The following is a 27266-nucleotide window of genomic DNA, read 5'->3' as shown; positions in this document are numbered from 1 at the left end:
GAGGCCCTCACCCATGCCTGCTGCCCGGTGGCTGGTTCCTTGAGCAGGGTCCTGGCCTTGCCGTGGGCACCAGGGTCTTTAGGACTTGGCCCTGCCCATCTCCTCGGCCCCCTCTCTAGTGCGCAGCCCGTTGCCCTTGTCCACCCTCTGCTTTGGGGCCTTTGTGGGAGCTGCTCCCTCTGCCTGTTGAGCCTCTCGTCTCCAGCCCCCTTCTGATGGTCCTGGCTAGAGAAGCTTCCTTGTGTGTGTCTCCTGTCCCCCGCCTCCATCATGCCCTGCTGCACCGTTCCTTCCTTCCTCTACATGCTCATCTTCTCACACACGGCATTGTGCTACCGGCATCTCCTCTATGTTCTGCCCCCGCCCCTCGCAGACAGCAGTCCCCTGGGAGCAGGACACGGAGCCATCCTGTCTGTCCCCTCCATCTCTATCCTTCCATCCCCTCCATCCCTCTGTCCCTCAATCCCTCCGTCCCTCCATCCCTCCATCCTCTCCGTCCCCTTCATCCCCTTCATCCCCTCTGTCCCTCCATCCCTCTGTTCCCTCGGTCCCCTCTGTCCCTGCATACAGCACAGTTCTGGCTGCCAGAGGCAGGGCTTTCTTCTCGCCTTCTGCACTCCTCCTCCACACTTAACCTCCTTTTGCCCTGACAGGCCACCTTGCAGTTCTGTGTGGTGAAGCCACTCATGGCGGTCAGCACGGTGGTCCTCCAGGCCTTCGGCAAGTACCGGGATGGGGACTTTGAGTAAGCAGCGGGTGCTCCCTGGGGTGTGTGGGAGGAGTGTTGGCACAGGCTAGTGTCTTGGCTCAGGGAAGGGGGTGGTCAGAGTAGCCGCACAGCCATGACCTTCCTGGGTGCTTGGTGCTCATGCCCCCTACACTCCGAGCCTGGCAGTGGACACCCTTGCACTTGGGCCCATTGCTGGCCCATGAGTAAGCCATTGGCAGTAGTCACATTCACGTCCAAGCTGCAGAGTGGTGCCACAAAGGGATGGGCCACAAAGGGACAGTGACCCCTGCTGAGGCAGGGAGCAAGAGGGTCAGAGCCCCAAGAGGTCGGCTCAAGTCCACAGGCACAAAGCACCTGCTGTGTAAATTGTCCATACGCATTTCATCCTGGGCTTAGTGGAAGTGACCATGTGGCCGGGCACGGTGCCTCTCGCCTGTAATCCCAGCACTTCAGGGGGCCAACGTGGGTCGAGGTCAGGACTTCAAGACCAGACTGGCCAACATGGTGAAACCCCATCTCTACTAAATATACAAAAAATTAGCCGGGCGGGTGGCAGGTGTCTGTAATCCCAGCTACTCAGGAGGCTGAGGCAGGAGAGTCGCTTGAACCCGGGAACCTGGGAGGCAGAGGTTGCAGCGAGCTGAGATACACCGTTGTACTCCAGCCTGGGTGATAAGAGCTAGACCTCATCTCTCAAAAAAAAAAAAAGACCCTTCGTCTAGCCCTGTGCTTTTAAGTGCTTGGCACACACTGTGTGTGAACTGCACGGCAGCTATGCCAGGACAGGTGAGCAAAGTGAGGTCAGAGGGGGATGCAGCCAACCAAGTGAAAAGGCAGCAGAGCTGAGCAGTGTCACCTGCTTTGACACCTGTTATATCTATATGACTGTCAGACTGTGGCCTTCCGCTCGGCCCTGGCTTCCACACTGGTGTCCGGCATTAGGAGTGTGGGCACTAGGGCATAGACAAGTCCATGGGCCACACAGAGGCAGCAGAGCTGTCCTGGCCTGCAGGCACACCCCGTACACCCCCACCCCGCCTGTCGCTTTGATCAACCTCTCCGACCCCTTCAGTGACTCCGTGAGCTCTGCTGGAGGTATGGGACTTAGTACCATGGGTATGGTGTGCAGTGCAGTCGAGGAGAGCCCCTTCCCTCCAAGGGTCTGTACCAGCCAGAAAATGCTCCCCGTCCCACAGTGTCACCAGTGGCTACCTCTACGTGACCATCATCTACAACATCTCCGTCAGCCTGGCCCTCTACGCCCTCTTCCTCTTCTACTTCGCCACCCGGGAACTGCTCAGCCCCTATAGCCCCGTCCTCAAGTTCTTCATGGTCAAGTCCGTCATCTTTCTCTCCTTCTGGCAAGGTGAGCCTCCCAGTGCCTCGAGGCTCCCTGTGCCGCCCTGTCCTCTGTGCTTCCTGCTGCCCCTTCTCCTCATGGTCCCTGGTACCCATGGGGCCTGTTCAGAGGGGCCTCAGCCCACTGGGCACTTGCTGGGGGTGAAATCTGAGCCCTCGAGGGCCTTTCCCAGGGCTAGTGGGAGCTTTGGCGGGGCCACTACATGGATGGGAGGACCCAGGGGACCCTGCGTAATCGCTGACATCTCAGTTTTGGTGGCCGGCAAAGAGCCGGGAGAGTGGGGTTTCTGGAGGCTGTGGCCTTGTGTCACCACCCCTGCCCTACAGGAGCAGCTGTGGCCCTGCGTCCATCCTCGCTGGGGTGTGTAGGCAGCTGGGTGGGGCATTGTGAAAGAAAGGGGCCTGTCTGGGTCCAGACACCCATGCTTCCTCATCCAGGCATGCTCTTGGCCATCCTGGAGAAGTGTGGGGCCATCCCCAAAATCCACTCAGCCCGTGTGTCGGTGGGCGAGGGCACCGTGGCTGCCGGCTACCAAGACTTCATCATCTGTGTGGAGATGTTCTTTGCAGCCCTGGCCCTGCGGCATGCCTTCACCTACAAGGTCTATGCTGACAAGAGGCTGGATGCACAAGGTAAGAGCCAGGGTCTTGGGAGACCCCCACGGGGAGGAGCGGGGAGCCTCAAAGCATCCCAGGGTCCTCCCACCTCCAAGCATCCTGCAGGTGTGGCTGGGTCAGGACAGGGGATCCCCACTCTATAGGCATGAATGGGGCCATAGAGGTCGGGGAAGAGCAGGTGCCACCAGCACTACCAATTCGATCCTGGATGCTCAGGCCACCTGCCTCCTCCAGCAAGTCCAAGTGTGCAGACTGAGGGATGATACAGAGACAGTAATGAATAGACAGATTCCTCTAGCTTCTGATACCCAGCACTGTGCGTGCTTACCATTTTGTCTTGTAATTCCCTCATCTCTGAATACTTTTTTTAAAAAAAGATTACTTCTAAGAAACAGAGTCAGTTGGTAGGTTTTAACAGCTTTCTTTTACACCTGCGAATCTCCCTGCTTGCTAGAACAGTGATAAGTAGCCCCAGTTGTGCTGGAAAATGCCCTGGAGAGCTTTTGAAAGTGCTGATACCCAGCCCCACCCTGGGAGAGTCTGCTGTAATGGGTCTGGGCTGGCAGGCTGGGTGTGCTGTGAGAGCTCTGTGCTTTAAGCGCTCCCAGGATGATGAGATTGTGCTGCTGCCGGGAGGCAGTGGGCCAGAAGAGCTGCCTGTGGCTGCCGGGCAGAGGGACTTATCCTTGGAGGATGAGGAAGAGGAGGCTGGGAATGCCTAAGACTGACTGAGCCAGCGAGGGGACCAGAGGGACTGGGGAGAGGGGAGCTTCCTTTCCTGACACATCCACCCAGAAGCCTTTCTGCTGCCAGCTGTCTGCCCAAGTGGTTGGAGGCAAGAGACCCACTTCCCCAGGGCCTACCCGCAGGCCCCACACAGGCCCCATGGTGGATGGTGTGGATGGTAGAAATGTCTGCCTGAAGCAGGGCTCCATGTTCCACTTTCCGCCCCGCTTCCTCTGCCTTCCCTGGTTGGGGAAGACCTACCCTGTGGCCAAAGAGGAGGTACACAAAGGCCAGGGCCTGCCAGCTGGTGGCCCAGGTGGAAGGATGTAGCAAACACCCACCAGCGTTGAGGGCAATGTACCCTTGGACCTGGTCTGGCATACCCTGTGCCCGTGGGACCACCATCCTTGGGCCCGGGGCCACTCCAAGGAGCAAGGGGCCATGGCAGAGAACCATTCCTCCACCACTGGGGCTCAGCAGAGGGTCTCTGCTGCCCCGCCTGAGCTGTCCCTCCACACACCGCCTGCCAGCCACACCCGCGCCCTGGCAGGGAAGCTGTTCTCCCTCTCCTGCCTCCCTGCTGCTCCTGGGCCCCCTGCTACCCTCTAACCCAACCCAGACCCTCAGCCCTCAGGATAGGCTTGGGTGCAGAGCTGGCTCAGCTGTTAGGTCAGCACAAGTAACCCTCCCTCCGAGCCTCCATGTCCTGGTCTGGGAAGTGTTGCGAGGTTTGTAAAGTGTAGGGTGTAAGTGGCCCCAGGCTAGCCTGGGAAGAAGTGGGGATGTGATGTCCTGACCTAGACGTGGAGGCAGAACTCAGCCACCAAGTGGATGTTTCCTCTTGGCGTGAACACCAGGGAGGAGTCTTCCCTAGGTAGATATCCCTCCGCCAGGCCCCGGGAGGCACCTGGAGTTTCCTGGGTGTCCTGGGGAGTCTGGAGGGCGGGGACAGGGTGTGTGGTGTGTCGTACTGGTGGGCCTTGGTGGTGGGCACATGTTCACTCAGCTGTCTCTTGTCTTCTCTATTTCTTTGGCTTCTCTCCCTGTCCCCCTTGCCCTGCTTTTGCCCGGGGTTTGGCCACGGGCAGTGCCAACATACGGCCCTTACGGTAGGTCCCGCTCTTGGTCTGCATGTCTGTCCTGCATGTCAGTTCTGGTCACTGTCACTGGCATGCCTCTCTCTGTAGCTCTTTCTCTGTGTCCTCCTCTCCACCAGCACCCCTGGGTGGGAGTGCCCAGGGCCACCCTCTGTAGAGCTTGCCTGCTTCCGTCCTGGTATCTCTTGCTGGAACATGCCCCGCCTATTCTGGGGGCACTGTGCTGGTTCATGGGATATAGGGGCATTCACAATGTTTCCAAGGGCTCACAAGCTGAGTCAGGAATCCTGGGTTCCAGAGTTGGGCTCATCCCTTACATCTAGGTTTTGCAGCCTGGGCCACTTTTCCCATCAGAGCACGTGGGACAGGGATGATGCATGAGAGAAGATGAGGAGGAAACCCTCTTAGAGGGAGCCAGTGAGTCGCATCTGCTCCCCTGGGGGTGCAGGCCAACCTGGTCCTGATGGGGCCAGTCCCTGACCCACTCCCCAGAGTGGAGGGAGCACAGCACTGCCCAGGTGGAGGAGGACATGCCTGGCACCTGTGGAACTGGGCACCCCTGGCTTCCAGGCCCTAGGCCTTCTGGCCCCACACGCCCTGACTTGTCAGTGCTGAGCCTGCCCTGGCCTCTCTGGGGCATTTCAGGCTCACTGCCCGCAGCTTGTCAGTCTCCTGCCCGGGTCCCTGCCCCTAGCCTAGCTGGCCCAGCTCCCAGTGGGGGTTTACGTCTGCTCCTCTTCACACCTGAGCCCCCCTGGGGGCTCCCCAGCCAAAGGAGTCTATTTTTTCCCTGCCCCTTCTCATATCCTGGACCCCATTCTCCGTCCCAGAAGGGGTGGTTGAAGGCCACAGCTTTGGGTTAGGGGGTTCTATCCCAGGATCCCGGGCAGGGGCTGAGCCACCTCCCTCTCACCGCCCCAGCCTCCTCACCCGCCCCTCCCGCCTCCTGCCTGGCAGGCCGCTGTGCCCCCATGAAGAGCATCTCCAGCAGCCTCAAGGAGACCATGAACCCACACGACATTGTGCAGGACGCCATCCACAACTTCTCCCCTGCCTACCAGCAGTACACGCAGCAGTCCACCCTGGAGCCCGGGCCCACCTGGCGTGGTGGTGCCCACGGCCTCTCCCGATCCCACAGCCTCAGTGGCGCCCGAGACAACGAGAAGACTCTGCTGCTCAGCTCTGATGATGAGTTCTAGGTGAGGGCTGCGGTGGCGGAAGTGCCGGGCCGTAGCCACGGTCAGGCCGTGCTCTCCTCCAGCCTCACCACCAGGCCAGAAGGCAGTTGGCACAGCGCTCATGCCGCCCTTTATTTATTGGACCAGAAACACGTCGCTTCCAGAGGAATGGGGGACAGCCAGGCTCACCCACGGGCCTTCAGGAATATTTATACACGGCCCACCCTGCACTGCCCGGGCGAGGGCAGAGGACACTGGGAGCAAGGCTCAGGTCCCTGCTGCTCATTCTATGCTGGGGGCATGCCGGGACCAGCCACACCCAGGCCCCAATGCTTGTGTGTGGACCAGCAGCTGCAGCCTTCTAGCCCCTCCTCCCTGTAAGAGTCTCAGGCTGAGGTCGGCAAACCTTGGTCCCCCCCACACCGTGCAATACTCTGCCCTGGGCTCTTCCCACCTGCATCCCTTCCCATCCACCTTTGTCCAGTGCTAAAGTCACTTCATCCTGGGCAGGAGCAGAGATGTGGGTGCTCTGTGGTCCTCCCCTCCTGACCCAGGCCTCCCTGGCATGCTGCAAGGATCAGAGCCAGACACCAGGAGAAACAGGCCTCACCCAGGAAGGGCATTCAGGGGCTTCTGGGCACCGCTTCTGTTGAAGCAGAGGCCCCTGGGTGTCCCCACTTGTCGTGGCCACACCTCTGTCTGCCTCAGGCCCCTTCCCCCTGGCCTACCAAGGACAGCCCACAGCCTGTACCCACCGGCTCACTTAGGTCCTTGAGAGTTTTGGGCAGAGCCCTTGCTTCCTGGCTGCTCCAGAGGTCAGGGGCTCCCAGCCCTCCCTCCCAGGCTGATACTGGGTTCTGGTCTCTCCCTGGGGCTTCTCCCTCTCGTTTCAGGGGAAAGATCTGAGTCTCCTCATTTCAGACCAGCTTCCGGAGGAAGGCAGTGCGGCAGAGAGGCTGGAAGGGGTGGCTGCGCGGTGGGGAGCTGGGAGGTGGGGGGAATGATCCCAGACTTCCCTCCGGGGCCCCCATCCACACAGGGCCTGGTGTTCTGCCCCATCCGGCCCCTTGCCCATCTCTTCTGTGCCTTAGTCACATATGAAAGCGCCCCTCCCTGGCTCCCTGTCTGTCCCACACGCTCCCTGGGGCTCCTAGTTCAGCTGTTAGTGCTCACTGGATCCTGCAGTGCTGGGCAGAACCCTCGGACAGGCCTCAAGAGTGGTCAGGACCACCAAGCCCCTCCTCTCCCCTCCACACTTCTAGACCTGGGTTCTCCGGAGCCGGAGCCCCCAGCAAGCTGGGCTTATACCAGCTCCTGACTTAGGAAGAGCCTCCTGTCCTGGCATTTAAAGCCCAGATTATCTCTGGGTTTTGGCCACAGTGGCCTCAAGAAGCCGGTAGGGTGAGGGAGAAGGACCCTGCCTGTGTTCACTGGGGATTCTTCTGGTCCTTCCTGGAATGAACAGGCTCCCTTCCTGCCATCTGTGAGGAGAGTCAGGGCCCAGCCGTCTTCCTGGCCTCCTTCCTTCCCTCGTGGCAGAGGCTTGCATGTGGATGCCGGCCGCCAACTCTCCCCCTCCATCTGGGGGGCCCTGACCAGTTGGCCCCAAGCTGCCCGGGAGGATGGGTACAGACACAGACTGAGGAACAGCCCTGGCCCTGCCCCACCGTCTGCTCTCACCAAGCTGTCTCTCCTACGCGGCTTCCCTTCTCCCTCCAGGCCAAAGTGCTGCTGACTCCCACTCTCTTGGTCTTTGCCTGCCCCAGCGTTGCTGTCCTCGTGGAGGGTGGGGATGAGGAGAGTTCGGTGGCAGGGAATCAGCGGTCCCTGGGGACATGGGGATGGGAACATGTGCCCGACCACTCCATTCCCTCCTTCCTAGGATGCATAACCTACCTTGTCTTTTTTTTTTTTTTAATTTTCTTTCCAGATAGAGTAGCTCTTTGTACATAAAAAATACTTGAAAAATTAATTGTATGATGTATGAGAAGACAGAGTCCCCTAGTTTTGTATCTCGTTGTATGACTGCCATGAGATCCACCAGAAAGCCACTCTATTTTGGTCTCTGTGACATTTTAAATGCGTGACAGAAGTGAGCAAATAAAGCGAGGAAGAAATATATATATGAGATAATATATATTGTATTGAAATCTCTGCCTGTGGGTGAGGTTTTTCCTTCCTCCTCCCTGCCCCCTGTCTAGGGTTTGGGGTGGGTGGAATGGGTTTGGGTAGGGGCGGCTTAGGAAACCCTCTCCTTCCTGTGTGTAACCTCTAAGTGGTGGGGCTTTGGATTGACAGGGACCAAGGTCAAGGCCCAGGCCCTCCTTGGACAAAGGGTCTCCCCAACCCCCAGCCAGCTGCCAACCCAGGATGGCTTCGCACAGGCAGACGATGCTCCTTTCCTGTTTGATCAATCAAGTCGATGGGGCCCACAGGCTGGCAGCCCTGCTCCTGCAGGCATCTCCCAGAATTTCCTGGGATTCCCCTTCCAGACGATCTTCCTGCCTCCCTGGGACTGTCCTCTGGCCTGGGAGCCTGAGGCAGGGGGCCGCTGGCCGTGGGCACAATGCCTGGTCTCTCCGGTAGGTACTGCATGCCTTCTCAGGGCCTAGCCTGCTTCTGACGGGAGCACTCAGGAATATAGCGTGGGTGGGGGAATTCCCACCAGCCTCCAGAGGGAGGTAAATAGCCTGAGTCCTCCCGCAGCTTCCTGCTGCCCTTCCCAAAGGCCTGAGCTCAGCATTTCAGGGTCACAGGCTTGGCAGGGAAAGCACCGAGCCCCAACCTGAGAAAGGAAGAAAGCCCCGTGGATAAGGCTGACATACACGATTTGGCCCTTTCCCGGACTCAAATCCTGCACTTTCACCCAACTGGTCCCTGACCCCACCGGCCCCATACCCAGCCACACAGTTGGCCTCGCCTAGGTCTGTGCCACTGTAAATGTGTGTTCTGAGTATTAAAACTCGCAGCCCCACAGGCCCCCAGGGTTTTTCATGCCTATGCCCCATAGCACCTTTGTTTTACAGATGGGTAAACTGAGGCTGTAAGAAACCAAGTAAGTACCAAAGATCCCACAGCTAAGTAAAGACACTAGGCTGGGTGCAGTGGCTCACACCTGCAATCCCAGCACTTTGGGAGGCTGAGGTGGGCAGATCATGAAGTCAGGAGATGGAGACCATCCTGGCCAACATGGTGAAACCGCCTCTCTACTAAAATACAAAAAAATTAGCTGGGCGTGGTGGCACGAGCCTGTAGTCCCAGCTACTTGGGAGGCAGAGGCAGGGGGAATCACTTGAATCTGGGAGGCAGAAGTTGCAGTGAGCTGAGATTACACCATTGCACTCCAGCCTGGTGATGGAGTAAGAGTCCGTCGGAAAGAAAAAAAGAAGAGAGAAAGACAAGACACTTGGATTAAGAAAGAAGAAAGAAAAGACACCTGGATTCAAACCCCAGTTGCCGTGACCCACAGACCACGGTACACTCCACTCCTCCTTCAGGGTGCCCCAGAAGGGCTGGCAGATTGGGTTGAAATTAGTGAGTTTGAGGGCTAGGACAAGACACAGGGTTATGGTTTAGGCCTGCAGATAGGGGCTGGGAAAGCGACTCTCCTTGCCTCCCTGGGTCTTCTAAAACATGGGGAAGGTAGTTTCTACTTGCTGTAGAAAATCAGACCTCAATGTGAAAGTGCTGGAAAGATTACTCTGAAATCTGTTTTTTTTTTTTTTTTCCGCTCTGGGTGCGGCTGTCTGCTCACTAAAGGGATGTCCAGGGAATTTAACCCTAAATTTCTTTCCTTTTTTTTTTTTCAAAGTCTCCCTTTGTCACCCAGGCTGGAGTGCATTGGTGCGATCTCAGCTCACTGCAACCTCCGCCTCCTGGGTTCAAGCAATTCTCCTGCCTCAGCCTCCCAAGTAACTGGGACTACAGGCACGTGCTACCAGATCCGGCTGATTTTTGTATTTTTAATAGAGATGGGGTTTCACTATGTTAGCTAGGCTGGTCTCAAACTCCTGACCTCAAGTGATCCACCCACCTCGGCCTCCTAAAGTGCTGGGATTACAGGTGTGAGCCACTGCGCCCAGCAAACTTCTTTCTTTTGAGACAGGGACTCAAAAGAGTCCTGTCTTGTGCAGTCATAGCTCATTGAAGCCTTGGACTCCTGGACTCAATTACACCAACATGCCTGGCTAATTGTTTTCTTATTTTGTTTTAGAGATGGAGTCTCGCTCTGTCACCCAGACTGGAGTTCAGTGGCATGATCTTGGCTCGCTGCCTCCCGAGTAGAGGTTGCTCTGCCTCCCAGTTTCAAGCAATCCTCCTGCCTCAGCCTCCTGAGTAGCTGGGACTACAGACATGTGCCACCATATCCAGCTAATTTTTTTTGTATTTTTAGTAGAGACGGGGTTTCACTATGTTGATCAGGCTGCTCTCGAACTCCTGACCTCAAATGATCCACCTGCCTCGGCCTCCCAAAGTGCTGGGTTTACAGGTGTGAGCCACTTCGCCTGGCCTGTTTTCTTATTTTTTAATTTTTTGTAGAGATGGGGGTCTTGCTATGCTGCCCAGGCTGGTCTGAAACTCCTGGTCTCAAGTGATCCTTCCATCTCAGCTTCTCCAGTAGCTGGAACAACAGACACGTGTACTACCACACGTGGCTAATTATGTTTTTGGAGAGATGGGGTCTTACTATGTTGCCCAGGTTGGTCCTGGACTCCTGGTCTCAAATGATCCTCTTGCTTCAGTCTCCCAAAGTGCTGGAACTACAGGTGTGAGCCACCGTGCTCAGCCAGAATCTAGCCCTAAATTTCATCATGCTCATGGCTTTGTCATCCCTAGGAGCTCCTGGGCTCTAAGCAACCAAAAGGAAGCATCGAAGTTTCGGCACCACTGGTCTCTGTTGCCGCCTCCACCCCACCTTATGCCCTGTGCAACAGCTGGAGATGGGCACTGGCCTCCCCACCACCAGAGGCCCCAAGGGGTCGAAAGCAGAACCCCATCTTCGACACCCCTCCCCAACAAAACATAACCCAGGACACACACTTATTCTCTGTGGAAAAGGAATTCGACTTTATTTAGAAAGTCTACAAAATACAGAAGGCGATAACTCGCTTGCTGTAAGTCAGGAAATAAATAAATTCTAGGAGCCGGGCAATTTTTTTTAACTTTTTTTTTTTTTTTTTGAGGCAGAGTTTTGTTGTGTTGCCCAGGCTGGAGTGCAGTGGTGCGATCTTAGCTCACTACTACCTCTGCCTTCCGGGCTTAAGCGATCCTTCTGCCTCAGCCTCCCAAGTAGCTGGGACTACAGGTGTGAGCCACCATGCCTGGCAAATTTTTTGTATTTTTTGTAGAGGCGGGGTTTCACCATGTTGTCCAGGCTGGTCTCAAACTCCTGAACTCAAGTGATCCACCCTCCTTGGCCTCCCAAGGTGCTGGGATTACAGGCATGAGCCACCGAGCCCGGCTTAAACATTTTTTTTTTTTTTTTTTTTTTGCTGCTATCCAGCTTTCCCTAAATATAAGATAAAATGTGATTTATTGCAGATATAAAATATAAAGTCCAGCTCATATGCCACTTTTCCCACGGAGCAGGAGCTCAGGCTCTGGCTGGGGAGAATAACTTAGATCTGTGCAATAAATAAACAGTGAGGAGGGGCAGTGCGGACAGTGCAGGGGGAGGGACTAAGGCTGGGGTTCCCAGGAGTGACAATCAAAGGCAGGGGTCAGCCCCCCCCCCCCGCCACGGCACTGACGGGTCGAGCTGGGACCCTTCTTCTGAGGACCCCACTCCAGGCTGTAGTCGGACTGCAGGGTCTGTCTCCTGCCTCCCCACTTGCCACAGCAGTCCATGGCTCCTTTACTCTGGCCAGCCCCAGGACATCCTGGCTTCAGGGACAGCCTAGGACTGAGCCAGGTCAGCTCCTTCCCACTCTTCCATCCCTGTCACCTTCTCTCTCCCTCTGCTTCTCTCCCCCTCTCTTGCAGAGAGAGGTCTCCCAGGCCAGGGAGGCCCTTCCGTCACCTTTCTGAGTCCCTGTCCTCTGTCCCCCTGAAAACCATGGCTGGAATCTTAGGGCAGCAGTAAGGAAACCCAGGTTTTGGTCCCGGCACAATCACTAAGTGATATATGACCTCGGGCCATCTGCGAACTGGGTTTCGTTGGCCTTCCTACCCACTCTTCTAGTTTTGGAAGGCCAGGCCCAAAGCAGAGGTGGGGGCATCTCTTCAGTGCAATTTCTCACCAGGACGGCCCCGCAAGTCACAGACAGCCAAATCTAGCTCGGAATCCTGGGAGGGTTTGGAGGGCATGTTGGCACAATCAGAGCAGTTTCCAAGATAAGGGGTGCACTTTTCTCCCCCAACAGCTGTTCTCTGAGCCGGCTCCGTATCTCTCAATCTAAAAAGGCTAAACTTTCAGCCAAGGGCGATCCCAGATCCCGAGCTCTGCCCTATCCTCAACCTGCCAAAGTTCCCCTTCCCAGGGCCATTCGGTCCCAGTTTTGAGGGCTGCAAGAGGAAGACAGGGCCCAGGGAGGGAATGTGTGTGCACCAAGGGGCCGGTGCTACGGAGAAATGGGACCTGGGCACAGAGCCGGCGCTCAGGCACTTTGGGGAGGGAGCTGGGGCGGGAGGGGCGTGGCTGGGGATGGAGGGGGCGGGCACTAGGAGCAGGAGGCCGGGCCGGGAATGGGGTCCGGACCGGGGGCGGGGCCAGATCCCGATCCCGGGTTGGACTTAACGATAGTGATGACGCTGGCCGGCGCCACCAGCGTGGCGGTCCCGCGGGCGGCGGCCACAGAGCGCGCGAAGCCCTGCAGCGCTTCGCACTTGCCGCGCAGCGCGTCGAGCTCCAGGCGCATGGCGGCGTTCTCTCGTGCCAGCTTGTCCACCTCGCGCTCCAGCTCTGACTTCTGCTTCTGCAGCTCCTCCTTCTGGCACACGCGCTTCACGCGGCAGCTGGCGGCATAGCCGCGGTTTTTGAGTGTGCGGCGCCGCTGCTTGAGCCGTGTCACCTCCTCGGCCGAGAGCCCTCGCAGGTGCCGGTTCAGCTCGCGCACCGACAGCCCCATCAGCGCCTCGTCTGACAGGTGCGGCGTGTTCTCGCTAAGCTCGCGCTTGATCTGCAGGTATAGGGAAACTGAGGCCCAGGCTGGGGACGGCCCCCCCGCCGCTCCACCCCCAGTGTTCCTCCTTCCCCGCCTTAGCCGCTGAGGTAGTGGCTGGACTTGATCCCAAACCCCAAAGGGTAGCAGGAATCAGGGAAAGGAAAACCGGGCCAAACTAGGATAGGAAAACACAAAAGGAGGCCATCTCGGGGCTCAGCCTGGATTCTAACCTAGCGCCAAGCCCTGGACTCAGCCAGAGAAACCCAGCCCGGAAACCACCTTTGAATCCCCGGAGGACATTGACAAGATGAAGAGGGAGGCCTGGAGAGGGAAGTGACCTACCCCAGGGACACACAGCCTGTGACCAGAGCCCAGGCCTCCTCGTCCCAATCCGTGGCTGTGGCCCCCCCTTTGGCATCATGAAGGCTTGATGCCTGCTGAGCCACCCAGGGGGTTCCAGGAAAGAAGGGGAAGCTGGGATGAGGAGCTCTGCAGGGGCAGGGAGGGAGGGCTTCCCTGGGTTGACAGAGGCAGCCTCCTCACCTTCAGAGCTTTGCTGGATAAGGGATCCACAGACATGTTTGCAGGAGGTGCCCTCTGGGCTGCAGACCTAGATAGAAAGGAGGCCAAAGTCGCTTTGTTTTCTTTTTGTTTTCCCATTTAGAATAAAATCCAAACTCACTACATTGGCATTCAAGGCCCCTGCTCTCTTAGAACTGATTCATACCTACCACCTTCCTCTCTCCACATTGGTCCAGCCACAGTGGCCTCCTTAAGGCTCATTCCAGTCTCCGGACTCATGCACATGCTGTTCTCTTTACTGTTCTATCTCCCCATAGTGACTCCTCATCATTTAGGCCTTTGCCCAATGTCACTTCCTCAAGGTCTTCTTCTTCTTCTTCTTCTTTTTTTTTTTTTTTTTTTTTGTTTTTTGAGACAGAGTCTCACTCTGTTGCCCAGGCTGGAGTGCAATGGCTCAATCTCAGCTCACCGCAACCTCTGCCTCTTGGGTTCAAGGGATTCACCTGCCTCAGCCTCCTGAGTAGCTGGGATTACAGGCGGATGCCACGACGTCCAGCTAATTTTTGTATTTCTAGTAGAGACAGGGTTTCTCCATGTTGGTCAGGCTGGTCTCAAACTCCCGACCTCAGGTGATCCTCCCACCTCGACCTCCCAAAGTGCTTGGATTATAGGCGTGAGCCACCGCACCTGGCCTAAGAGGTCTTCTTTGACCATTATGGCTAAACGCCTCTTTGTGCACATCACATCACCCTATCTGTGAACGCTTGTAACAATCACTTCTTCTCATTTCTCAGGCTTGCTTCCTCATCTATAATTGGTTTCTCCTTTCCACCCCTCCTCCCCCAAAACAGAAACCTATGAAGGCAGAGACCTTGCCTGTCTCACCATGGCATCAATATGCCTAAACGAGTGCCTGGTATATAATAGATGGCTCAATGAGTGTGCACCAAATGGACAGATGCTCCTCTTCTGGTCATTCTTCCACATAGAGTGTGGACATGTGCATTTGATTTGATTTTTCACAACTTTTTTTTTTTTTTGAGACAGAGTCTTACTCTGTTGCCCAGGCTGAAGCACAGTGGCTCGATCTCGGCTTACTGCAACCTCCACCTCCTGGGTTCAAGAGATTCTCCTGCTTCAGCCTCCCGAGTAGCGAGGATTACAGGCTCATGCTACCACACCTGGCTGATCTTTTGTACTTATAGTAGAGGTGGGGTTTTGCCATGTTGTCCAGGCTGGTCTCAAACTCCTGACCTCAGGTGATCCATCCCTCTCGGCCTCTCAAGGTGCTGGGATTACAGGTGTGAGCCACTGTGCCTGGCCAATTTTTCAGAACTTTTCTTTTTTTTTTTTTTTTGAGACAAAGTCTTGCTCTGTCACCCAGGCTGCAGTGCAGTGGCATGATTTCGGCTCACTGCAACCTCCGCCTCCTTGGTTCAAGCAATTCTGCCTCAGCCTCCCGAGTAGCTGGGACTACAGGTGCGTGCCATCATGTCCAGCTAATTTTTTGCATTTTTAATAGAGATGGGGTTTCACTGTGTAAGCCAGGATGGTCTCGATCTCCTGACCTTGTGATCCGCCCACCTCAGCCTCCCAAAGTGCTGAGACCATAGGCATGAGCCAACGCTCCCGTCCTAATTTTTCGGAAGTTTTCTTAAAGTATAACCTACATACAGAAAAGTACACACAGCATATGTGCACCAGTAAATGCCTTTTCACAAAGTCCATCGGGCACCCCATAAGATACAATATCAGCCAGTCCCCTCCTCCTCAGGCCTCCTTCATCTAGACCTGTGTTTTGGGAAAGCTTCCCCAACTACCTGGGGGCTGCCTAGCACTAACTCAGCATGCCCTAGGCAGATGGGGCAGCCAGCCCTAGACCAATGAGGGCCTCTCACCTTCTAATCCCTCCTTCTACAGGCCTGACAAGTCACATGCTTCTTCAACAGCTATTTATTGAGCAGCTACTCTTTGCCAAACATGTACTTGGCAATGGGGAGACAAAGGTGAATAAAACTCGTGGAGGGTACATTCTAGGGGTCAGTGGTCATCGCTCTGGGCTGGAGAAGGGGACCATCTCCCAAGGGTCCCTTTACAGCAGCAGTCCTCTCTGTCCCTAGCTGATCAGATCTGCTCCGCCATTCCTTGTGAACCTGAGTTTTCTCCTCTGACAGTCTCCAAGGTGAGGGGGCAGTGATAAGAAGCCAAGGAAAACTAAGGAAGATAGGCTGGGCGTGGTGGCTCACGCCTGTAATCCCAGCACTTTGGGAAGCTGAGGCAGGCGGATCACCTGAGGCCAGGAGTTCAAGACCAGCCTGGCCAACATGGCGAAACCCTGTCTCTACCAAAATACAAAAATTAGCCAGGCGTGGTGGTGCACGCCTGTAGTCCCAGATACTCAAGAGGCTGAGGCAGGACAATTGCTTGAACCCAGCAGGTGGAGGTTGCAGTAAGCCGAGATCGCGCCATTGCACTCCAGCCTGGGAGCCTGGGTGACAGAGGTTAAGACTCCATCTCAAAAAAAAAAAAAGTAAAAAGAAAACAAAGACGCGTTTCGACCTGAGCTGTAGCATCCTGTAAACATGTGCCGTATCAGAATGAGTGTTATCCGTTTGGTGGACAGCAGGGGGAAAAAGCCCGGGTCTAGGTCCTGGTTCCTTGAACTGTCTGCAGGGCTGACCTCACAGGTCGGTTCAGCCCCTGACACATTCTGGCAGGACTGGGGTGTGTCTTGGGGACAATGTGGAGAAATGGAAAGTACATAGACCTTGGTGCCGGAAACACCTGGGGCCTTTTGGGGGTGGTCTCACTCACTAGTTGTGGGGTTCTGGTAGGTCAGTGAAGCTTTCTGTGCCTCACTTTCCCCCTGGGTGACACAGGGCAGCTGTGCTAAGTCAGCTCACATCACGGCTCTCTCAGGACCCTCCCTCAGCTCATTGAAGTAAAGCCAGAATCATCACAATGGCCCACAAAGTGCTGCAAAAAGTGCCCCCAGCATCCCCTCTCTGACCTCAGCCGTACTTGGCTCCCCTGTGCTCCCCCTGCCCCAGCCACACCCACCGTTCCTCAGTGCACAGGATGCATGCTTCTCTCCAGGGCCTTTGTACTGGCTGGTCCCTCTGCTGGTATTTTTTTTTTTTTTTTTTTTTTTGGCAACAGTGTCTCACTCACTCTGTTGCAGGCTGGAGTACAGTGGCATGATCACAGCTCATTGCAGCCTCAACCTCCCAGGCTCAAGTGATCCTTGTACCTCAGCCTCCCTAGTAGCTGGAACTACAGGTGCATGCCACCATGCCTGGCCAATTTTTGTATTTTTTTGTACAGACAGAGTTTCATCATGTTGCCCAGGCTGGTCTTGAACTCCTGCGCTCAAGCGATCTGCCCGCTTCTGCCTCCGGAAGTGTTGGGATTATAGGCGTGAGCCACCGTTCCTGGCCTCTGCTGGGATCTCATGTTCACTCAATTTAGAATTCACAACCTCTGATACACACACAGACACACACACACACACACTCTCTCTCTCTCTCTCTCGCCCCATGTCCCTTCCCCACCTCTCGTTTCCCCATGTGTAATTATCATCACTCACATATATGGTGGGTGTCACATACATGGTTCAGTGTCTGTCCCTCCCAGCCTCCTGATTAGAATGCCAACTCCTGGCCAGATGCGGTGGCTCACGCCTGTAATCCCAACACTTTAAGAGGCCGAGGTGGGTGGATCACGAGCTCAGGAGTTCAAGACCAACCTGGCCAAGATGGTGAAACCCCATCTCTATTAAAGATACAAAAATTAGCCGGGCGTGGTGGCAGGCGCCTGTAATCCCAGCTATTTAGGAGGTGAAACACAAAATTGTTTGAACCCAGGAAGAGGCTGCAGTGAGCTGAGATCATGCCACTGCACACCAGCCTGGGTGACAGAGCAAGACTCTGTCTCAAAAAAAAAAAAAAAGATGCCAGCTCCAGTTCCATAAGGGCAGAGCTTGTACCTCATTCACCCACCATGGCCTCCCCAGTGCCTAGAACAGCACCTGGCACCTCGCAGATGCTCAAGGAATCCTTGCTGAGCTCTCAGTGTGACTCAGGCTGAGGTGGGGACAGTCCAGGGCTTCTCAGGAAACTCCCCAGCCCCTCCCAGCCCACACAGTCAGGGGGTCTAGCAGCTCAAAAGGAAGGAAGGAGTGGGACAACAGGAGGAAGTTAGGGCTTGCAGTGATCCCCGGACAGGAGCAGCCACCATGGCCCTTAAGCAAGGGAGTCTCAGAAGTCACCCAGGCTTCTCTGGGGGTAGCTGGGTGGACCCAGAGTGCCAAGTCAGCGCCCAGGCAGCTCTAGACCCCTGTGTGAATCTGCGGTGAAGATGGGGAGAAGGCCCACCTCATGGGGTTACCTGTGAGCTGCAACCCCCACTGCTGAACATGCCAGCTTAGCCTGGGCTCTGGCCTCAGTTTCCCTGCCCAGCCCTCCAGATCCTAGGGGGCTCAGGCCCTGGCTGCCCACCTAGCTCTCCTGGGGGGCCTCTGTGCATTCCCACCCTACCTGGAAAAGTCCTGAGATCTGCTACCTACCCTGACCTTTCAGACACTACCTGGAGATGTTTACACGCCAGACTCACTGATCCTACCCTTCAATGCAGGCTTCTTTTTTTTTGAGATGGAGTCTCGCTCTGTTACCCAGGCTGGAGTGCAGTGGCACAATCTTGGCTCACTGCAACCTCCACCTCCCGGGTTCAAGCGATTCTCCTGCCTTAGCTGCCTGAGTAGCTGGGACTACAGGCGCCCACCACCATGTCCGGCTAATTTTTATATTTTTACTAGAGACAAGGTTTCACCATATTGGTCAGGCTGATCTCGAACTCCTAACCTCAGGTGACCCACCCACCTCGGCCTCTCAAAGTGCTGGGATTACAGACGTGAGCCATCGCACCTGACCCAATGCAGGCCTCTTAAATGGTCACCCTCACCACCCTACCTACACCTGGGGAGGCCCCAGCATGCCTCCCTGCTGCCTCAGCTCATCCCCACACAGCAGCTGGACAATCTTTGCACCATGTGAATTTGACCATGCCACCAACCAGATTGAAACCTTCCATGGTGGCCAGGCGCAGTGGTTCATACCTGTAATCCCAGCACTTCGGGAGACTGAAGCAGGCAGATCACAAGGTCAGGAGATTGAGACCATCCTGGCTAACACGGTGAAACCCTGTCTCTACTAAAAATACAAAAAAAATTAGCCGGGTGTGGTAGCACACACCTGTAGTCCCAGCTATAGGTGCTAGGAGGCTGAGGCAGGAGAATCACTTGAACGCTGGAGGCGGAGGTTGCAGTGAGCCAAGATCACGCCACTGCACTGCAGCCTGGGCAACAGAGCGAGACTCTGTCTCAAAAACAAACAAACAAACAACACCTTCCATGGTTTCCTACTATCCTGAGGTCAGAGTCCAGACCCACCCTCATGGCACTCCAGGCCCTGTGTGTCCAGCCCCAGGCTCATTTCCCACCACTGCCACCTCCCCTATGCGCTCCAGCCATGCAGAATTTCTTTCACTTCCTCCCACCCGCGCTTTCTTGCTTCTGAGCCACCTTCCACCCCGTGACATTTCTCTCCCCTCGCTCCCCTCTACTTTGTCTGGCAGACTCCTACTCATCCTTCTGCCCTGGGTGTAGACCTCTCCTCCTCCAGGAAGCCCTCCCTGCCCCCTAGGACCTGTTAGGCACCCCCCACCCCTGTGTGTAATGGGCTGTATGTCCTTGCTGTCTCTCCACCAGACAGGGAGGGGCTGAGTCAGCTCTGGGTGCTTGAGGCCACCCAGCACAAGGCCTGGCAGGAGCAGGCACTGGGGAGGGGTGGATGGGTGGAGTCTCTGATGCCGTCAACCAGCTTGTCAGTGTCCAAACCAAGTTCCAGGCTGAAGCATAGTTCAGAGACTCCTGGCCCTGTCTCTAATGTCTCTAATTCTTCCTCCTCCCAAGCTGCTTCCTTGTGCCGGTTGGCAGAGACGGTCCAGATGCTACGAGAATGGGAAGACAGCAGAGGGAATCCCAGCCACGTGACCCCCGCAAAGGCAGGGTTTGGGAAACAGGTAAAGGTGCACTGGCTTGGGAGTCAAGCTTGGGTCTAAGTCCCATCTCTGTTTTCTCAGGATGTGTGACCTGGGGTGAACCACTCCACCTCTTTGGGTCTCCACTTTCCCATCTGTAGGATCAGAACAATACCTGCCTCGCAGGGTTTTGCTGGAATCAAGTGGTATAAACTGTAGAGGTCGGTGAGCACCTGGGAGGTTAGAACTGCTGTCTGTCCAGGAGGGGTCAGGCCTGTAGCCAGCACTGGGGTCTCGCTCTGATTCAGCATCTCCCAGCCAGCAGGGGCACCCAGGGAACTGCAGGAAAGGCTCTTAGAGGCCATCAGGTCCTGCCTCCTCACTTTACCCAAGGGGAGGTGGAGACCCAGAGAGGGGCATCACTTGCCCTAAGCCACACAACAGGTGTGAATGAATATCTGCAAAGGCCCAGGACTGAAACCTGGTCCCTTCACACCATCGCCTCCCTGGTGGGGCTCACCTGTAGTCCCAGCTACTTGGGAAGCTGAGTCAGGAGAATCGCTTGAACCCGGGAGGCGGAGGTTTCAGTGAGCCGAGAACAAGCCACTGCACTCCAGCCTGGGTGACAGAGTAAGACTCTGTATCAAAAAAAAAAAAAAAAAGGCTGTAATCCCAGCACTTTAGGAGGCGGAGGCGGTTGATCACGAGGTCAGGAGTTCAAGACCAGCCTGGTCGACATGGTGAAACCCCATCTCTACTAAAAATACAAAAATTAGTTGGGTGTGGTGGCAGGTGCCTGTAATCCCAGCTACTTGAGAGGCTGAGGAAGAGAATTTCTTGAACCCAGGAGGCACAGGTTGTAGTGAGTTGAGATAGTGCCACTGCACTCCAACCTGGGAGACAGAGTGAGACTCCATCTCAAAAAAAAATAAGAGGCTTAGGCAAGAAAGATGACCTCATCTCGCCATCATGCCGCTATCCACAAGCAGGAGAGACATCACTACCCACCAAAGCGCTGGTTCCCAGTGAGGCCGGGCACAGCCTCTGAGTCTTCCTCAGTGCAGCACTGTTTTCTCCTGAACTTGGACACAGCCTCAGAATCCTTCTCAACACTGCCTCCGGAGCAGGCCCAAGAGATGGAACCGTCAGCCATTCCCTACTCTTGACAATAGCGGCAGCTGGCTGTGATTCTAAGTACCCTCAGGCGCTAAGGAGGTTTTGAACCTGCTCTTCCCCCACTCCTCCACGCTCTCCTGTCCCAGCCTCAGCCCCCTCAACCGCATCCTGGATGTCAGCCGAGGCACCCACGTTTGCCCAGGAATGTTCTAGCTCAGCAAAGTCAGGCAATCACAGAGGGAAAGTCACAAGAAGGGAGAACTTTCCGGTAACCTCAGGCTTTCCGCTGCCAACCCCAAGCCAGGGGCTGCCAAGGGGCCTGGGTCCTTTGCCTTTGCCATCCTGGCTGACCCTGGGCCTGAGAAATAGCAGCTGATCCGATCCCCTATTCTGCATCTGAGGCAACCAAACCGCTGTTTGGTGGCAGTGGTGGACTGGAACCCAGGGGTCCCCTCTCTTCTATGCCGGCCACCACCACCTCTCCCTGGCTTCCTCCCTTCTTCCCTTGGAAGCCAGCAGAGCTGACCTCCAGGGTCTGCAGGTTCCTGACGTCTTCTGGGGGCGTAAGGAGTAAGGTGACTCTTGGGGGGCTGACAACTGCCTTGTCCAGTCAGTAGCCACAACCCTCCAATGTCCCCCTCCCTGGCCCCACCAGTCCACTCCAGAGACACCCTGTAGAAGGCCCACCCACTGGCATGGGCTCCTCTCTGGCTGCCGAGCCATTTTGCTCTCTCTGTGAGGACAGAGGGAAAAAATGTGTTTTCCTGGGTCTTGGCAGCCAGCTCTGCTGGAACCTCCTCCCTGCTGGAAGGGGAGCAAGGCTGGGAGAACCAAGCACTGCAGGGATGCAACGGCCTGGGGTTCCAGCCCCAGTTCTGGCACTCACTCATACTTGCTGTGTGGCTTCAGGTACCGCACTCCCTCTCTCTGGGCCTCAGTTTTCCCAACATGCCAAACCTCCTCCAAGCCTAAAGTACCTTCCAGCAATGACTATCTCCGAGTTTAGAGTTTCAGAGACTGGCCCAGAGTTCCAAGACCACCAGTAGAATGGAGGTAGAGAAAGGAAAGCAGTGAAGGAGGCGGAGACATGAGACACAAACTACCAGTCTATCCGACTAGCCCTCTTCTCCACCTGCGCAGCCACAGACCACTTCCTCTTTCATCTGGACCATGCCCACAGCTGCCTGCTCATCAGCCTCTCGTCTTGCCCTCCATCTCCAATCCCTACTATTGATGCTTCCCCAAGAGCTGTCAGAGGAATCAGTACTGACACAAACCCACATGCCTGCTCATGCTTGGCCCATTTCAAAGCCCTGCAATGCCAGCCTCCCGTGAGCCCACACAGTAGGGCCCACAGGCCTCAGCCATGTTCCTGTCCACTCTCTCCCAGGATCATATGCAAACGAATGAACAGACAGCAAATTCTGCTATCCCTGAATGTTTCCCAAAGGGACAGCTGGGCAGTGCGTGCTTGTGTGCGTGAGGGAGGAAGTCTCCTGAGTCCTAAAGGATCTACTCACTTTTGGGAGACTGCTTCAAGATTCCTTCAGCCCCAGCCCCAGCTTCCTGTTTCTCTGGGGTTCCCAGGCCTTTTTCTCCATGTGTTGTGGAGCTCTTCAAGGACAGGGACCCAGGGTTCATTCATTCAATCAGCAGACATCCAAGAAGCACCTACTGTGTTCCAGGCTGGGCCCTGGACACCCTAAAATGAATCACAGTCCTGCCTTCAAGGGCTTCACAGACAACCACCACTCTATCAGACTCAGCTCGCTAGTCACCTCCCCAGGGAAGCCTTCCTTGACTGCCCTGGCTAAGTCAGAGCGCTGTTACGTACTTTCAAACCACAGTCACTTCTCCCTCACATCATCCATCTCAGCTGTGTTTGCATCTACTTCTGCAGATCTTTTTTCAAGCCTATGTACCCTGCTCAGCTGTACGCTCCCAGAGGGCAGTCTCTGGATCTGGTCTGTTCAAATCATCCCCGGCATCTGGTCCAGAACAGGGGCCCAACAGCAATGCAGGGCCTAGGGGTGACTGAATGGGAGGTTAAATCTCTCAGTGCTAACTTTCCATCTGGGACTGAGTCAGCCGGCCACTTCCCCTCATCCCCTGACCCCTGGCCCTACTTTGGAATGTTTCCTGCCCAGCTTTGAGAGTGGGCCTGGCTGGTTCCTGTACTCCTGGCCCAACCTCCCTGACTCAAACCCCTGGGTACCCTCAGCTGTCCACTGTCGGCTCTGCTTTCTCTTCCACAATTCCCCTGGAAAATACGCTGTCTGCAGAGACTTCCAGAGCGTCCCCCTCCTACCCACCATCCTGCCACCCTGGCTGTTACCTAGTTCCAGTGGCAGATGGGGACATTGAGGGTCCTGGTTGCTGTAGCAGAGCTCACCAGGGTTCAAAGATCCAAAGTCAAAAGATCATTGGTTCCTCACCCTGGCAAGCTCAACTGCCCCCTCCCATGATTCTGTAGACCTGTTGGTGGGTGGAGGGGGAAAGTGGATTAAGACCAAGAAATCTCTACTCCCAGCCCATCCTTCAGGCTGCCACACTAAACAGGTGCTTTCTGCAGGGTTATTGGGTAGGTGGCAGCTAGGTCAGGCCCCACCCCTCACTTATTAACCGTTCCTGCAGTCAGAGGCCTGTCCCCACTGCCTGCTGACCCTGCCTGGCCAAGGGTGAGGACTCACCTCTGGTTCAGAGCCTCAACTAGCTTCCTACGTCCAGCTGTAGGTCAGTCTAGTCTCACTAGTCCCACTTGTGAACTGAAGCTACCAGGAGGGCGAAACGGGCTCTTCCCCATCCTCCGCGACCTAGAAGGTACAGCCTCCAGAACCCGGACTAGCGAGAAAGCCTGGGGTCCTCTCCCTGCCCCCGACCTTTGCAGTCGGTTTTCTGGCCCTTCCTGTTCTCATGGGACTGAGGAGATGGGCAACCCGGGGGAGGAACGAGAGTATGTTGGGTCTTCCCTCCCCAAGGAGCCCCAAAATCTGGGGACAAGAACCTGGGCTCCAACTCACTTTGTTTCCAGATCCACTAGGGTGCCAAGCAGGGAGTGGCTCACACCCCTCACTTCTAGCTCAGCTCGGTGAGGTCTTTGATACCTTGCCCCACCCTATGGCTGCAGGCGCCGGCTCTGGGCGGGGGACAAACACTGGGGTCACGTGGTGGAGGCCCTGGGAAACTCCGAGGAGCGCGGGGGGCCGGACAGCCCTGCGTAGTAGGACTCTGGCGGCCGGGGCCAGAATTCCCACACCCAGCGTGAAGAAGCACGGGTCCGTTTCCTTCGCTCGGGTCCTTGTTCCGCGTTTACTCCTGTGGACAGCCCAGGGCACGCCCTCTCCGAGGTACACACTGCTGGTGTACAGGCCCCAGGGAGCGCGCGCGCGGACACGCACACACAAGCACACACGCGCAACACAGCACAACACACGCACACACGCCCCCCGAGGTACACCGCGCACGCACGCACCGGACAGGACACCCAGGCCGCCCGCCAGGGAACACACGCACGCCCGCCCGCCCTCGAACGTAAACAAACCGCGCACGCACCGCCCGCGGGCGCCGGGCCAGGGCCTGTTCCCACCAAGTCACGTAGGAGCACAGCGCCCCCGCCCCCGCCGGGCGGACGCGGAGATCGCCAGCCTGCGCTGCCCCTTCCTCCCCGGCGCCGCCGCTTCCCCGCCCGCTCCCCGAGAAGGGGCCCCGTCTCCACCCCCACTCCGCCGAGCTGGCCTCGGCCGCGTCTCGGCGTCCCCGGGACGGCCGCTCCCCTCTCCCCGCCCCCAGCCGTCCGATGGGTGACGGAGCCCCTTGGAGCCCCGACGGATCGGGCCCAGGCGCCCACCTCAGGCGCGTCCCGGGGCGCGGAAACCGTGCCGCTTCGGGGTCCCGCGCACCGTCCTCCCGGCCCCGCGTTCCTCACCCGCCTCTGGGCCCGCCTGGCCCGGCGCGCTCGCACGCGCGCGTCTCTCCGCTGTCCCGGCCGCTGTCCCGGCCCGCGCTCTGGTCCGTCTCCCCTCTGCTCTGAGCCGCAGGTCGCTCTGAACCGGGCGCCCGGGAGCGCTGCGCAGAGTTTTGTTGTGAGGCGGGCGGCGCAGGGGGCCGAGGCCGCGCGGAGTTGTAAGGCGAGCTTCCCGGAATTACTCACTCACAAGATTCCTTTCATTCATAAAAACCCAGTCATGCGGTGACGTCACCGCCCTGGCCGCCCTCCGGCCCGGAGCGGCCGCCTAGTCCCTCGGCCCCGCCCCTTCTGACCCCGCCCCCGGAGGCCCAGCCCCAGGGCCGCGGCGATTCTCTGCCTGGTTCCAGCGTTTGCTGGGTACGTTCACGTGACACCTCGCGAGAGCCCCGTGGGTGGAGGTGTCATTGGTTCATTTTACAGTCAGGGGTCCTGGCCCTCTTCTTTCGACCTACACCTTCTGCCTTAATTATCTCATCCAGTTCCGTGTCTTTAAATGTCATCTACATGGCTGTAAGCCCCAGGTTTGTATTTCCAGAGCGAACAGCTTCTCTGAGTTCCAGACTCATAGCCAGCAACCCGCTCTGCGTCTCCAGTGGGTGTCAGATGGGAGACGACTGCAAATGACTCGGCCCAAAGCCCGCACCTGATGGTCAGTTAACTCCGCTCCCCTGCCACCCCATCTCAGCTGTTCAAGCCAGAACCTGGGATCCTGGCTCTATCCCTCACTCTCACTTCCTCCCCACCTGAGAACTCAAGCTAGCGGTGTTTCTGGGTCTCCTGCATAGGACCACTTCTCACCACCTCCAGTCCTGCCACCTGGTCCTGGCACCATCAGCTCACCCAGACAGTGGCAGCAGCCTCTGGATAGACAGGCTCCCTACTTTGCCTCCAAAGTCTGTCTTCCTACACCAGCCAATGTTCTTCTCAAAACAAAGCTCAGGCTGTTTACACACCTCCACTGGCCAATCTCTCCTCATCCACCGCTCTTCAGCCACAGTAGCCTTCTTTCTGTCCCCCAAACATACTAAGCCCATTCCTGCCACAGGCCCTTGGCACTGGCTGTCTCTTCTTCTGTTCACTGGCCTGCCTCTTTCTCATCTTTCAGGTCAGCTCAGATGTCACTGCCTCAGAGAGACCTTTCGATCACCCTGGTTAAAGCAATCTTCACCTCTGAATTTTTTGTTATTGTTGTTTTGTTTTGTTTTGTTTTGTTTTCTTATTGTTTTTGAGACAGGGTCTCACTCTGTCGCCCAGGCTGGAGTGCAGGAGTACAATCTTGGCTCACTTTGGGGGTACATCGTAACCAGGGGAGGAGGGCCACATAAACATGAGGGATGTGTGCTGTGGTGGGAAGACCCACCCAAAAGAGATGGCTTTGGAAGCCACATGGGGGATAGATGTTGCCATTCGTCTCCCCCCTTTTCCTTTGCTCATGAGGTTCTCACTGCCTGAAATGCCATCGCTCCCACAGCCTCTCCTGTGAAATTGACATCATGGCACTTATTCCACTGTGGAGGGCATAGGACCTCTCCAAACGGGGAGGGCTCTGTGTGGCACCCTGCTCACCAGCAAGGATCGCCACTTTCCTTGACGTGGCGAATTCTATTTCAGAGCCCTTATCTTGCTTTCCTTCCTCTGTGCCTCGGTCCACCAGACGCTCGGGCTTCTTTCCCTTCCCTCCCATGGGCTGTGGGGTTTGGTCTGCAAATTGGCCCACTAGTTTCCCAAGTGACCAAAAGTTGAGGCAGCTTTGTCTAACACTCACAAGAATCTCTAAAAACCAATTGCTCACTGCTCTCCATTTCCGTAGCTGAAAGAGCCACCTAGGTTAACCCTTGGGGTACAAAAGTTCTCAATTTTAGAAACTGCACAATGGTGCAATGATGAGTTGCCTATTTTTTCTATCCCCCACCCCCTTTAAAAATAAAAAAAACAAAACAGGGTCTTGCCCTGTTTCCCAGGCTGGAGTGCAGTGGCGCAATCCTAGCTCACCACAGCCTTGAACTTCTGGGCTCAAGTGATCCTCTCACCTCAGCCTCCAGAGTTGTTGGGACTATAAGTGTGCCTCACTGTGCCTGGATGATTTTTCTATTTTTTGCAGAGATGGGGGGATCTCACTATATTGCCCAGGTTGATCTTGAACTCTTGGCCTCAAGCCTTCCTTCTGCCTTAGCCTCCCCATCTACTCCCCTTTTTCATGAGCTTCTCAAGAGCCGGGGCCATGCCTGCAACACTGTAGGTGCTCAACTAGTGAATGAATTCCCATTGGACCTGAAGAACACTCCTGGACACCATGCTTCCTAGATCGTTTGCTCTCATCCCCAGTCTGCCAGAAGAAGGGGTCAGTGCCTTATTATCCACCCTGCAGGAACTGCTTCCCACAGACATAGCTCCCTTTCTGGTCAAGATCAAGGGTCATGGTATAATGTCCTATTTAAAAGTGGGGGCTCTGGCCCGGTGCAGTGGCTCACGCCTGTAATCCCAGCACTTTGGGAGGCTACGGCGGGTGGAGAGGTCAGGAGTTCGAGACCAGCCTGGCCAACATAGTGAAACTCCAGCTCTACTAAAAATACAAAAAATCAGCTAGTGCCTGTAATCCCAGCTACTTGGAAGGCTGAGGCAGGAGAATTGCTTGAACTTGGGAGGCAGAGGTTGCAGTGAGCAGAGATCATGCCCTTGCACTCCAGCCCAGGAGACAGTGTGAGACTCCGCCTCAAAAAAAAAAAGTAGGAGCTCAGGCCGGGCATGGTGGCTCACACCAGTAATTGCAGCACTTTGGGAGACTAAGGCAGGAGGATTGCTTGAGCCCAGGAG

General features: G+C 56.2%; 2 protein-coding genes across 9 annotated transcripts in view; one reads left to right on the top strand and one right to left on the bottom strand.

Moving 5' to 3' along the window:
• Positions 1-7862, top strand: part of TMEM184B (transmembrane protein 184B) — a 53634-nt gene extending 45772 nt beyond the window's left edge. Inside the window, exons 6-10 of one of the 5 annotated variants that reach the window (XM_012458936.3) lie at positions 654-745; positions 1927-2096; positions 2528-2722; positions 4522-4542; positions 5452-7862. In XM_012458936.3, the coding sequence (XP_012314359.1) occupies positions 654-745; positions 1927-2096; positions 2528-2722; positions 4522-4542; positions 5452-5729 (756 nt within the window). In that variant the 3' untranslated portion in view covers positions 5730-7862. The remainder of the gene's footprint in view (positions 1-653; positions 746-1926; positions 2097-2527; positions 2723-4521; positions 4543-5451) is intronic. The other 4 variants (XM_012458938.3, XM_012458937.3, XM_012458941.3 and 1 more) reach the window with 4 other exon arrangements.
• Positions 7863-10748: 2886 nt separating this feature from the next.
• MAFF (MAF bZIP transcription factor F) lies at positions 10749-24629 on the bottom strand. Of its 4 annotated transcripts, none has more exons than XM_021668758.2 (3): positions 24411-24629; positions 13355-13421; positions 10749-12826 (listed from the first exon to the last, which is right to left on the bottom strand). In XM_021668758.2, exons 2-3 carry the CDS (start codon positions 13388-13390, stop codon positions 12368-12370), a joined length of 495 nt encoding a protein of 164 aa, XP_021524433.1. In that variant the 5' UTR covers positions 13391-13421; positions 24411-24629; the 3' UTR covers positions 10749-12367. The 4 variants fall into 4 exon arrangements, with proteins under 4 accessions (XP_021524433.1, XP_012314357.1, XP_012314356.1 ...); XM_012458934.2 differs by lacking the exon at positions 24411-24629 and adding an exon at positions 24333-24383; XM_012458933.2 differs by lacking the exon at positions 24411-24629 and adding an exon at positions 18447-23948.
• Between the last annotated feature and the right edge of the window lie 2637 nt (positions 24630-27266).

This window comes from Aotus nancymaae, unplaced genomic scaffold (assembly GCF_030222135.1).
Source record: "Aotus nancymaae isolate 86718 unplaced genomic scaffold, 86718_ANA_hifiasm-v0.15.2.pri h1tg000076l, whole genome shotgun sequence".
NCBI classification, from domain to species: domain Eukaryota; kingdom Metazoa; phylum Chordata; class Mammalia; order Primates; family Aotidae; genus Aotus; species Aotus nancymaae.
The sequence above is the reverse complement of the archived record's forward strand: the minus strand, read 5'-3'. Positions and strand labels throughout refer to the sequence as shown.

Bases quoted from the DNA above. Each gene is read 5' to 3' on its own strand.
- MAFF (XM_012458932.2), bottom strand. From the start codon at position 13,471: ATGGGAAAACAAAAAGAAAACAAAGCGACTTTGGCCTCCTTTCTATCT. The intron at 12,827-13,354 runs GTGAGGAGGCTG...CTATACCTGCAG, and splicing joins TATCCAGCAAAGCTCTGAAG to ATCAAGCGCGAGCTTAGCGA.